At 44.3% G+C, this 13,244-nt stretch overlaps 1 protein-coding gene across 1 annotated transcript; it reads right to left on the reverse strand.

The window, feature by feature from the left end:
• Positions 1-1,149: 1,149 nt before the first annotated feature.
• On the reverse strand, positions 1,150-12,745 carry LOC108596348 (CCR4-NOT transcription complex subunit 1). Its single transcript, XM_017982003.1, has 10 exons — positions 11,898-12,745; positions 10,412-10,615; positions 9,784-10,344; positions 9,209-9,710; positions 7,594-8,901; positions 6,627-7,397; positions 3,927-6,565; positions 2,690-3,861; positions 2,268-2,627; positions 1,150-1,779 (listed from the first exon to the last, which is right to left on the reverse strand). Exons 1-10 carry the CDS (start codon positions 12,000-12,002, stop codon positions 1,671-1,673), a joined length of 7,731 nt encoding a protein of 2,576 aa, XP_017837492.1. The 5' UTR covers positions 12,003-12,745; the 3' UTR covers positions 1,150-1,670.
• Between the last annotated feature and the right edge of the window lie 499 nt (positions 12,746-13,244).

Genomic DNA, 13,244 nt, shown 5'->3' on the forward strand with positions numbered 1-13,244 from the left:
TATAAATTTTTCTGCTTTATTTTTTTTTTTTTTATAATTTTCATTATATACTCTGTTGCATGAATTGTTCATCACCCTTCTTTATTGTTATTAACTATGCAGTTGCATTACATCAGTTGTCATGTCGTTTTTATTTAGGCAGAGGCTGAGGCTGCTGCATGATTCAATTAAACTACTGTCTATAGGTATGTGTGCATGTGTTTACGTTTTGTAAGGCGCGCCTCTCTGCTTGGCCCATTTTTTTTATTTTGTTTATTATTATTGTACACCTTTGCCTTGTAGATATGCACGCCGGACTTTCAATTCACTTTAATTTCAAAATACAATTGTATGTGTATGTGTATGATGTGAGTGTGTTTCTGTGTGTGTGTGTGTGTAAACTAATATTAGGCATGTTCCTGTTGTTCCAGTGAGGCGGCTTTGTTGCTTGCTAATAACATTTATTTAACTTTAAAAATATACTAAACATAGGAAATTAAAAAAAATTAAAATGAACTCGCTTCACAAACTTGTTTGCAGTAATTGTTAATTAAGATCTTTTACACATTTACGTATTTTCTTTATATAAGTATATTCAATATGTATATTTATAATGTTGCTTAAGTCTGATCTTTACAGCTGTATACGTAATTAACAATGCAATCAGTTGAGTTCAGTATTGTTAATAATATAGTAAAAAAATTGTTTAAGGGCATTGTGTGTGTGTATGTGTGTGAGTGCAGCTATACTATATGTATAAGAGAAAAAAGTTTATCGAGCGTTTTGAACATTATAAAAAAAGAAAACTTTGCTTAAGAACTTTAGCCAAACGAGAAACAGAAAAAAAATATCTAAAAAATTGTAACAGTTTTCTATGCCGACTTATGGACATGTCTTTAGATTGGGATTTACAATAATTTCTGCTTTTTGTTTATAAATACATATACATATATCAGATGAGAATATTTTTTGTTTTTTAATTATGTAGTTACATGAATAGATTTATATAGTTAATATAAATTTATATGTGCTTGTTGCTGCTGCTATATATTTATATATATGTATACTTTCATTTGTTGTTTCGACTATAGCAACAACAACTACATATTTACATCGCATTTGTTAGTTTTTTGTATTTTCGCGTACATTTTACAATTTTTTTTTTCATTTTGTGTATTTTTTTTTTAATTTTTTTATAGTTTGATTAACATTTTTAGTGGGTTGCGTTTGTTTTTTTTTTTGCGACAACTAATTCGCTTAACGTAGCCACAACAATTGTAAAACCACAGGTAAATACAGGAATTGTTCATTTATAATTATAATACAACTCAATTAAAAAATTTGTAACATTTGCGGGCATTTAAAATGTTCTCGTTTCGATACTCTCCCTCTACACAATTACACTAGATACATTTCTGAATTAATTACTTAATCGTTCGCTCCTCTCTCTATCTCTCTCGCTTATTTAACAAATCTTTTCTTCGTTTTCTTTAACTTTCGTGTAATTTCATTGTTTGCTTAAAACACTACACCTAAGAACTAAACACATTTTTGTTAGTATGTTTTTGTATATATATATATATATAGATGTATATAATTGAATTTATGCAAGTGTGTGTGTGTGTGTGTTGTGGGCTGGTCTAATGCTGTCTGCGCTGCAGAGTACAAAAATCCAGCGAGAAGCGCTGCACTCAGTTGATATTGACCTCCTGATTATTGTTCTCACCATCCACAGCCATGTTCAGCTGCTGGGTAACATTGGACTTGGCCAGGCAAGAGCGTGCCACGGATTCAAAGAGCCTGTAAAATATGCGTAAGATTGGTATACATTTATAAATAAACAAATTGTTTGCAATATTTGGTACAATGCTTATTCGAGTTAATTATATATTTACACTTATCATACACAACAATAAGATAATCCAAATATGTATTTTTCATTTTTCAAAACGTTACAAATTAATATGAGGTAAAAATGTTATAAAGCTTTACATGAAGTTGCAGTTTAGTGGGCAGGGGCTGTGGTTAGTTTAAGGGAGGGGAGAGGTACATGCACAAATAATTGTTGCTCATAGCTTCTAAGTTCTTGCTATGCTGCACAATGTATCTCGAATCGATTAAATAAAATCAAACATTCACCAAAATATCTGAAACAAAATAAGCTGCATAAATTATAGAAAATAAACATGCGCTAATGTTACACAAGTATTTGGCTGTAAGTATGTTAAAGTGTGAGTGTGCATGTGGTTGAACTTAAGCTTAGCTTATTATAAACGTTTGTTACGTACTTGGTTATTTCGGGGGCACAGTGCACGAAATCATGTTCCCAGAACTTGTAAATGGGATTCTTGATCAGCTCGATAAAGGTGATGAGCAGACCCCAAGGATGTGGACGATTTACAATCAAACGCTCGAGCAGCACGCGTGTTATTTGCTCCTGTATGGCCTCCGAATTGGCCTCGGCAAACAGATGCAGCACCGCACAGCTAAAGTAATGCGTGTGGCTGTTGGGATAGCGCAGCTGATTGGCAATGGCATTCAGGAACAGATAGCGTCCCTCGGTGTCCAGATCGACGGCCAAATTCTGGAAGATGTCCATATGTGCGCTATGCGCAATGTTCGATGTGTTGGGCATGAAGTTCTTGTTTCTAAAAAACAACAACAAATTTCAATATTTTGACTTCAATAACAAGTGTATGTGAGGACTTACCTAATCAGCGCTATGGCTTGGGTGCCCACATACATGACCAGAGCATTCATCAGCGTCATGTTGTAGCGCGTGCCCGGCTCGCTGGTCACCTGCAGATGACCGCGCAGCTCAGAGAGGAATGTGACGGGCGCACGCGCCTTCAAGTACGAATCGAGATCCTTCTTAAAGTTCGGCGGCTGTATGTTGACCGTGAAGCTGCTGGAGACCTTGGGCGCATTGCTGCTGTCCGACAGCATGTCCACCTTTAGATTGGGAGTGAATGGATCAGGCAGACGCATGTTGCGCGGAAATGCGGACAAGATAATATTGCGCATTTGCACGCAGTTGGGCGGTATGACGTCACAAAAGCCAAAGTGATAGTCGCAGAGAAACTCTGGGAAGTCATGCAACAACACCAGCAGCACACGCAATGTGCCGCGGTAGAGCAACTGCACGGGCTTGCCCAGCTCCGTGTTGCGTAAGAAGGGCGCCAAGTACTTGAAGAGATCCTGCAGCAGCTGAGCATAAAGGGGCCAGCCCTTTTGGTTGGGTATCTGGACCAGAATGCGGCCGAGGAAGACGCGATGCGAGATGAGCTCCAGCCAGGCAAAGCAGAAGCCTGGCGCCACGCTCGGATTGAGCAGATGATAGGTGTAGCCAAAGGCCGACACAATGCTGTGCATCAGCGACTCGAGTATGGCATCGGCGGAGCAGAGTTCCATGAACAGCATCATGAAGAAACGATGGAAGCCCACCTGCTGGAAGCCAACGCCGCGCATCTCGTGATCCTTGAGCAGCGTGCCCAGCACAATGCCCAGCACCTTGTTGAGCAAATTAATCTTGGTCGTCGGATTGCCCGCCTCGCCGGAGTGGCGCACCAGCATCGCAATCAAATGCACAAACGCATCGATCCATTGGAATATCTTGTTCTTGGCCTGGTTAACGGGCAAACTTGGCTCGGCAAACACACGATACACAACCTCCGTGCAGATCTGTGTGGCCTGTCGGAAGAAGCGCGTAATCAGATCGTCTGTCTTGAGTATTCCATATGTGTGCATCTTCTGCACAAAGGCGCCAAAGTTGCGCGCATCGCGCGTCGTTTGCTGCGTCTGTTGCGAGTATAGAGCCACCCAATCGTTGAGCAGAAACTCGGTCTTCTCCTGCAGTCCCGGCGGATCATCTGTATCGCATGACTAGCCACACAAAAAAAAACGAACAAATGAATATTAAATCATCTTTACACTGATTGAAAACTCACCCTAACGTGATGCATGCCCGAGTGTATGTAATGTGATGCGCCGGAGAGGTAACGCTCACCCGCATTGAATGGTCCGTAGTCGCTGGTGTTGAGATTACCCGACCAGAGTGTCTCGATGGCATTCACAATGCACTCGGGATAACGATGACGATGCTGTGTCAGTCGTCCCAGCAGCTCCACCGTGGCCATAAACTCATTATCGGCCACAATATTAATCGCACGATCCTCCATAATCAGACGCTCGAGCAGCGCAATGCCAAAGGAAATGGCCATATAGTTGTTGCCATTGTCCATGCAATCGCGCAACATGCCATCAAACTGATTGAGATTGACAAAGTGTGAGGTGATCAGGGCGCGCGCCGCCTCCACATTGTAGCGAATCTCTTCGCGCATATCAAAGAAGCATTTGGTCACCGCTCGCTCCGTGTTGGGTGCCCCAAAGCTGTTGTGCAGCAGACTCAGGATGCGCAAGTGTATGTCGCGATAGAGCTTCATCTGTTCCAGATGCTCCTGCACATTGATGAGGCCCTCGGTTAAGCCCTCAACGGCGCGTTGCAGCAGATTGAAGGCCGACTCCTGGTCGCGTTGACGACGCGTGGCCATCAAAGCATTCAGCAGCATATGCATCTTGCTCGCCTGCAGCTGCAGCGTGGGCACATTGATGGCTGTATTCATGAACGCCTCCATTTTGCTGGCCACCTCGGCGTAGACCATGCTGCTCTCATCGTTGGCAAACACATTGGGTGGTCCCGTCTCCTGTGGCTTGGGCACAAACATGGCAATGTCACGTTCGCTCATTTGCTGAAACCCAGGGATATTGCGTGCAAACTCCGAGTAGACAGCATAGAGCGTGGGCGGCGCTGGGCCCACCTTGAGACGCACTGGCTCTGGCAGACGCTCCTGCTGATAGCTCAGGATCTGTGCATCGACAAACCGATTGCCCTCCTCGCGCGCAATCTTGCGTGTCTCGAAATCTGTGGACAGCCTGCGATCAATCTCGAGTGCTGCCTTCTCCGCCGACGTCTTTTGTATAAAGACGCACACCAGCTCCACATTCTCGTTGGCCAACTGCAGCGCAGCCGCCTGCAGTTCCGACATGCTGGACACGCCAGTCAATGCAGCTACGAAAGCTTTGTGCAGATTCTGACTAATGGCGCGCGCAATCTCCTCCTTGCCTGTAATCATGGCCATGCCAGCGGCTAAGTTGCGCACCATTTGATGCGCCGCAGTGCGCATGCGATTCTCATCAGCATCCAGGGCGAAATCTTTGCGCACAATCTGCTCCGTGGTGGCGCAAGCAATGCGTATGCTACGATCAACCACAGGCTGCAGCCAATCGGTTATGGTACGTTCAATGGCATTGACCACAATGTGCTTGATGCCGGGATTGGCATGCAGGAAGGGTATGTTGGCGGGCAGCACCAGCTGCTGGGCAATCAATTGGAAGTTGCTAACGTTTACCTCGATGTAGGCATAGCGTGGCTCCGGTGGTGGCAGCACCACTTGGTTGGCATCTGTAGGCAGATTGGGTGAACTGACGGCAGCAGCGCTGCCGCTAGCATTGCCTATCATGGCCATGGATTGAGCTTCAAGCTCCGCTGCTGATCCAGACGCTTGTTGTGGTTGTTGTTGCTGTTGTTGCTGCTGCTGTTGTTGTGGTTGTTGTTGTTGTGGCGGCGGCGCAGGTGCTTGCTGTTGTTGTTGAGCTTGCTGTTGCTGCTGTTGTTGTTGTTGCTGCTGCTGTTGCTGCTGCTGCTGTTGTTGTTGTTGCTGCTGCTGCTGTTGCGCTTCCACATGCTTGGGCTTCGGCTGTGACATTTGCTGCTCTATTAACAAAGCACGCGTGGGATCTTTCAGATAGATCACCGGCTTTAATTTAGCCAGCTCCAGATTTAGAGTCTTGCATAGCACTTCAATTTCAAATTTAAGATTTAATTTCAAATCTGGCTCCTGATGCAGCTCGCCCAGCACATACATTATGCCCATAGTCCAGGGATTGGGCGACTTAAATATGCGTGACTTGGCCGAAGACTCCAATATTTTGGCCACAAACGGCACCACAAAGAGCAGCTCCTGCTGTCCCTTATGGTAGGCTTCTGCAAGCAGCGATTTTAGATCCAAATCCAGCTGCAAGATGGGTCGATTCCGTCCCAGCGTCATCATGCCCAGCCAATGGCCCAAATTCTTCAACAGGCTGCGATCAGAGAAATTGATGACACCTTTGTCCGAGCGTAGCAGCACTTTGATGTTGCGCAGCGTTTCCTTGGTTACGAATCGATTGATTTCACCGTTCTTGAGTGCATCCAGAAAATTATAGTAGAGCGTATGGAAGTTAAACTCCATGGAGGCGCGCTTCAAGACCAAATACTGGGCCAGCCAAGGCCAATACTCTTTGGTCATAATCTCTTTGATTTCCTCGCATTTCTGCGGTATATTCAGCTGGCTAAGATTGTTGAATATGAAGGCGGTCTTGTCCTGCACCGGCTCCGGCGGCACTGTTACCTTCTCCTCCTGATTGGCCACTAGCAGCGTATCAATGTTGGTGGCATTAGCAATGGACTTCATGCGTGTGGCATGCAGCACCGAAACTGGTGGCTTCTGTCCGCCACCACTGCCTCCCAAAGCAGCCGACATGTTGCCTGTGGACAAAAGTTTAGAGTCAGCAACTGCTGCAACAATCAAATGGGAGTCATTGCTTACCTGGCATAGCATTGGCGCGATACAGCGGCTCACCGCCCGTAGGTGCTAAGGCTGATGTGGGTATGGTGTTGCTCAAGCCAATGAGCTTCTGTGGTGGCGGCTCCTGGCCATGCATGCCATACTCCACATATTGTATGAGATGCGGCGGAAAGTCCGTAAAGTGTTGTATGGAACGAATGTGCTCGCAGTACTTGTTATACGTATGCAGCCGTGTTTTGAAACGATCCAAGGCGGTCACGCCAAAGTAATACAATTTGGAGCCTTCTGGCTTGCGCAAGGCGTCCAAGACGCAACGCAGCGAAAGTCCCAGGGCCACAAACGTGGGCACCAGATTGCGATCGATAATGCCGCCAAAGAGTTGTGCGGTAATTTGCAGCTCCTTCTCCGGATAGTGCGAGAAGAAGCGATACTCTTCGAACAGATTGCGCAGCATACAGAGGAAAACCTCCTGTTCGCGTCGATTGCTGGACTCCTTAAAGCGTTGCAGTATGTCGAGCACTTCGTCTATCGAAAGCGTTGGATTGGGCTGATGATTGTAGATGCGCTGGAAGTAGGAATTGGCTTCATCTTCCACCTCCTTGGACACCGGCATTTGCAGATCAGCTATGCCAGGATTATTCGGATTCGGCGCTGTCGGCGCCGGCTGTGGTCCTCCTGCTGAGCCTGGCAGCATGCGTCCCAGATTACCAACATTGGGTGGCGGCGCTGGTATCTGTATGGGTATGGGCGGATATGCATTGGCTCCGGGATTCATTAGCCGTGATGGAGATGCTGGGGTAGAAACCAAGTTATCTGTATAAATACAAATAATTACAAAAAACATGCAACAAGCACAACAAGCCACGCACCCCAGAGCTGCAAGTTATCGATAGATCAATCGATATTTGTTTGCAACTCCATCGCGTCCCAACGCAACACCACCAAACAAAAAGAAACGTAAAACGTAAAAAGAAAACGAAACACTTACTCAGCATGTTGCCAAAATTGAAGGCGCCATTTGGTCCACCCAGATTGAGGCCAGCCAGATTGTTGGACATGTTGGTGAGCGGATCCATGCCGCCGCCACCACCGCCGCCGCCGCCAGGACCGAACATTTGTTGTGCGCTCAGATTGCCGCTGAAAGGTTGCGGCGGCTGAGGCACTGAACCCGGCGGCACAATGCCCGCACCAGGTAAATCCATGCCGCGATGACCGCGCAAAATGCTGGGAGGCGGTGGCACTAAGCCTTGTGGTCCTGCTGTCTGTTGTTGCTGCTGCTGCTGCTGCTGTTGTTGTTGCTGCTGCTGCTGCGCAGCGCGCGCTTTGTTGGCCATAATGGTGACATTGGCAGCCATTTGCATAATCATTTCGACAATCTCCGGCTGCATGCAATTGTTAATGCAAGCCTGCAGGCAATTAATCATGGTGGTAACTGTTTCGGGCAGCAATTGTGCTTGCTTGGGCGGCAGCTGATCCTCGGGCAGCTTGGCATTGGTGACCTGCGGGCAACGACGCTGCAGCACTTTGATCATGGCCTGCATAAAGGGCTCACCATGATCGCGTATCTTATCGCTTAACCATTTTTCCAGCTTGAGATACTCGCGACGTGACGCCAAGCAGGCCAGATCGATAATGAAGAGGAAGGAGCGTGCATTGAGCAGCGAGGAGAGCGCCTTGAGATCTTGCGCCAGATCGAGAATCCGCGATAATTTAACCTGATCGAATTCGCTGCCACGCAAATACCATTCGGACATGGCGTTCATAATGCTCGGACGCAGTTGATAGTTGGTGGAACTCCAGGCGCTGGCCAATATCACATTCGAGTTGGGATGATTGCCGAGAAATGTGGGTATCAGCTGATTAAACAAATCCTGACGCAGTGGTGTTAATGGAGGATTGATGTGTAGCAACGCAAGAAACAGCACGTCCGGACAATTCTGTGCCGGAAACTTGAACAAATCGTGCACCTGACTAAAGTAACCCTTGTCCGCTATGGACAGCAGCACCTCCACCAAATGCAACGATTTCCAGGCGGCAATTTCTTTATTGTCCGCATCCGGTGGCGTTTTGAGCACATCAAGAGGCGGCTGACTGAACACATAGTCGGCGAATGAGAACAAATCGGGATTCTTTAGCATCGTTGTTATCAGCGACAGCTGACCCTCTGTGTTCGCCCAGTGGCGGTAAATGCATTCCGGGTGCGGAAACAGATTCGATTGCGTGGCCAATCTGAATATTGTGAGTAGCAGATCCAAGCCAATGCGATCTTTTAGCACGAACTCTGAATGATCAAGATCTGTAAAAGTAAAACACACAAATAAACAAAGAGTAATGAGAATTTTTTTGTGTCTATTGCTGCTTCAACTACTTGTATGGATTTTTTCATATTTTTTTTTTCTATAAAATATATGTGTTTGTTTGTGAAAACAAAATAACGAAATTAAAAACAAGAAAAAGAGAAAGTTTTTAAGCTAAAAACGTATAAAAGTGACAGTTATAACCAGGGCTACAAACAAAAGACTTTGGTGAAAGCGATTAGGGTTTGTAGTCCTGAAACCGGTTTATATATCGAGAGTATGCTGCTGTATTAACTGAGAGCTTACCCATGCAGACATCCTTCCAGTTAAGCTGGGGCACCAGCTCCTTGAGCGCCTGCACAAACACATCCGGCTTCCATGTTTGCGTCGCATCCGTTGTCTCCTTCTTGTCCTTCTTTTCGCTGCTGCTAACCGCAGTGCTCGACTCGCTGCCGCCATCGTTGTTGTTATTGTTGCTGCTGCTGCTGCTTGAGTTTTGTTGTGCGGCAGAACCGCCGCCACTGCTGTTGTTACCATTGCCTGACTGCTGTCCCTGTCCGGGCCAGAAATTAGCTGGTGTTGGTAGATTTACATTGCAATCGAGGAGCGAAGAGTGACGCCGGCACATAAGACCAACAATTTTGGCAACATCTTTGGGCTGCAGTTCACGTGAGACGCTACCGCTGCCAGCAGCGCTGCCGGCGCCGCAACACAAATGATTTTTGCAATCTTCAACGCTCGATGTAAATTCATAACCGATTTCAAGGATTAAATTAATCCAAGATGTGTCCATAATATTATTTTTGCCCTGCAAATAGAGTTAATTTTGTTGATTAAAAATGTGCGAAATAGAAAATTATATAGAGTATGGTATTGCTTACCTGATTTGTAAATATTATCTCGCATAAATGGTCATAGATATCCTCGATGCCAACTTCATTCAAATTATTCGCATCAGAGCTGCTCCAGCTGCTGGTTGTTGTTGTCGAGCTCGGCGTCTCCTCCTCTGCATCAGTTTCGTTTGCTTTGGCACCCGTCGTTGTCGTCGTCGTCGCCGCCGTCGCCGTTGTGCCACGATACAGGAGCGGTGCTAGCACCAGCGGCACAGCCTCGCGTGGAAATTCCTCGCGGAGTTTGTTTAGAAACTGCGACTCCAACTGCGGCGTCACGTATTCGCTTAAACAGCAAAGCAAATATTGCAATAGATCGAACGAGATTTCGTGCAAGCCACTGGCAGCTGCTGCAGTTGCGTTATTCTGACCCAAATAAGAATCAAGCAATTCAGGTAGAGAGCTGCGTAAACTATCCCTGGCGCACTGGCGTAGCTCAGGATGTGTGCTATGAGTAACGGCCAAGGCAAAGACGCACTCGCAAAGTTTGTTGATGCCGGTTAATTTGGCCACCTGCCCAATGAGCTCGGCAAGCGGCAAAGTTTTAAGACTCTGTGAAAACGCAAAAGCTTTAGTGTGCACCTGGTGGATTGGAATTGGCGCTTAGCTGTGCACTTACCTTTTGTTTGGCAAAGTGCTGATCGAACGCAACACAAATGTTTGTGACAAACGAGGAGCTTTGCAGTTGCCGCTGCAGATGGGCGCCCAGCAACTTAGCCTGCAGCTGTGCGTTGACGTTCGTGGACTGTTCGCTCAAATTGAGTAACGTGAACAGATAGCGCAGACAGCTGCGATCCGCTTCGAGGCCGTAATCTTGGATGAACTGCGCAGAGAGGCGGCAAACGCAGTGCAAAAATAAAGCAAGAGAACACAAATTGTTATTAATGTTGCTGTTTTTTACCTGTGCATGTTGCCGTGCCCGGGCAGCGGCTGTTAATGATCTATAACACATGAGCAATTTAGGCAGAGGCGTTTGTTTGTTTTGTGGATTTTCGGTAAGTAACAACAATTAAATCAATTAATTGATGCAACTATTTATTAATGTTACGTTTCAACGAATTATCATTGCACACTTTGAAATTTTGACAAGTCACATTAAAAATAAAATAGAAATGTTAAGCATGGGCAGCTCAACAAACTAAACACACACACACACACAAGCAACTTTAGTTTTTGTGCTTGTGTGCGTAAGGAAGTTTGAAGGTTCCCAGCAGTTTCTACAAAAATCAACATTGTGCATACGCAAAAGCGAGACAACAACAACAGCTGTGGCAGCTGCTGGGCTCCACAACAAAATATATGCAAAAACGCACAAGACAGGAAAAAAAATGAAGAAAATTACATACAAAGTAAGGCACTCCACACACGCACAACAAGGGTTGAGACAAAAAGTTGAGTGGGGAGCATACATACACATATACACGACATACATATGTGTGTATGTATGTATGTCTATATAGCTGTATTTGCGCAAATTATAATTTGCAGCACTTACCGAGCGTTTTAAGCGTTTACAATTGTGTATATTTTACAGTTTATATATGTATATACATACATAAATATCAAATAGCACACGAGCTTAAGTCTTTTTACTTTCGTACACTGAACTTGAGGCTCTGAGGCTGGCTTGTGGCAGCGCAGCTGGCGAAAAAGTTTTTACGCGTTGCTTTTTTTGCACTGTAAGTCACTTAAGTATGTACACTGAGCTGCAGCACATATTGTCTATGTTCAATTGATTCCCTAGTTAGATACATTGCTATTGGGAAAGCTTAATCAAAAACTATAGGCAAATTCTTTACAAGAAACTCGCGCAACGCAGAGAAATTTTTCAGCCTTTTACACAAACTGTAATGGCGTCGGCGAAAATGCATGTGCGAGCGAAATAGCAATAGCGCTATTGGCCACCGCTGCTCACTGACTGTCTGTGTGTGTGTGTGTACGTGAGTAAAAATACCAAGTTGGCAGCACTGTTTCGATATTTGCACAATTTGCCAACACTCGCGTGCTCGCAAAACGTTTGATTGTTGTTGTTTTTATTTGGTTATGTATTTTTTGGTTTTTTATTTCATTGTCTTTGCTCAACAAGGTTAAATAATTGTACTTACCTGCTTTATTTGTTCGTTGCTCTCATTAAAATTTCTCTTGCTTATGTGCTTGACCAAATTACGAATCTGTGGTAGCGGTGTCTTCAATTGGTTCTCTACGTTCATAATTCTACGTATCAAATTAGTTGTTTCTTTAGTTAGCTTATATTACTTCGTTTATTGTATTTTATTATTTTGTCTTTACGTTATTGTTGTCGTTAGTTGCGCAGCGTTTTGGTTAATACTCTGCACTGTTGGTGGGTGGTGGTGGTGGTGGTGGTGATGATGATGATAACGCCAAATAAAATATTGTCGCTTATACCTTAATACACATGAACATGTGTATCTGTATTGTACATATGCATATATATTTTCGTCTGCCTTGGTGTTGGTAATTTGACGTATTTGTTGCTTCTTCTTAAGACGTAAACGGCAAAAAGTTCTTTTAATTTGCGGCGCAAATACCAGTATCAATATTTAGTATATACGGGGTACTACTTAAATGTCTGTGCTATTGGACCTGTGCGCCCCCTTTTTAGGGGCCAGCAGGAGCTCTACATTGCAAGCATCTATTTTAACAATTTGAACAACAACAACAAATTTGTACAAGTCATTGGGCTAGCTGTTGCTGTTATTTGGTTAACTTTTTCCCTTGTCCAAATATTGCCAGCGCACACACGTAATGGAATGAATGAATCGCACGTACGACACACACACACACATGCAGCAGAGTAGCACAAAGAAATTTCTTGATTTGCTCGAGTAGTGTAGGTTTTCACTAAAGTTTTTTTCTTTCCGTTTTTTATGCAAAAATCACTGAGAATTTGTCGAAATATTTACTTGATTACGGTTAATTTTGTGACTAATTCGATCGCTTAATTTTGTTCGTGGTCTTGATTTGTTAATATGTTTTCACAACTGCTGTTACTGTTAAAACGCTGTTACGGATAATCGGCATGTTATTGCACTGTTGTGGCAAGGCTTTCAATGAAATTAAATTATGCTGAATATAAATTGTTTAGTATGCTTGTAAGCAACTTTAAGTACAAAAAGTAGTGAAATATGCAAATTATTTAGTATTTTCATCTATAACTCATAAAAAAAAGCAGTGTAATGCGCACATTTGAATTTTAATCACTTTGGGCAACTCTATGCATATGTAAGTGAACTGTTAAATATAACACAATGTTATGTCGAGCGCTTTGCAAACAGCTGTTTGGCTTATTTAAAAGAAAATTATAATTATTTAATTATTAATTACAGAACGTTATGAGATTATTAAGCTCATTAATTGTATTCATTATAACATGTCTGTAAATTTACGCATGTATATACAGTGGGCTATATTTAGGCATTTTTATGGCAATT

The sequence above is a fragment of the Drosophila busckii genome, chromosome 2R, assembly GCF_011750605.1.
Source record: "Drosophila busckii strain San Diego stock center, stock number 13000-0081.31 chromosome 2R, ASM1175060v1, whole genome shotgun sequence".
In the NCBI taxonomy this organism is placed as follows: Eukaryota; Metazoa; Arthropoda; class Insecta; order Diptera; family Drosophilidae; genus Drosophila; species Drosophila busckii.

Coding starts and splice junctions, on each gene's coding strand:
- LOC108596348 (XM_017982003.1), bottom strand. CDS start 12,002: ATGAACGTAGAGAACCAATTGAAGACACCGCTACCACAGATTCGTAAT. Junction 6,566..6,626: donor TCGCGCCAATGCTATGCCAG/GTAAGCAATGAC, acceptor TTTTGTCCACAG/GCAACATGTCGGCTGCTTTG. Junction 1,780..2,267: donor TGTGCCCCCGAAATAACCAA/GTACGTAACAAA, acceptor CATATTTTACAG/GCTCTTTGAATCCGTGGCAC.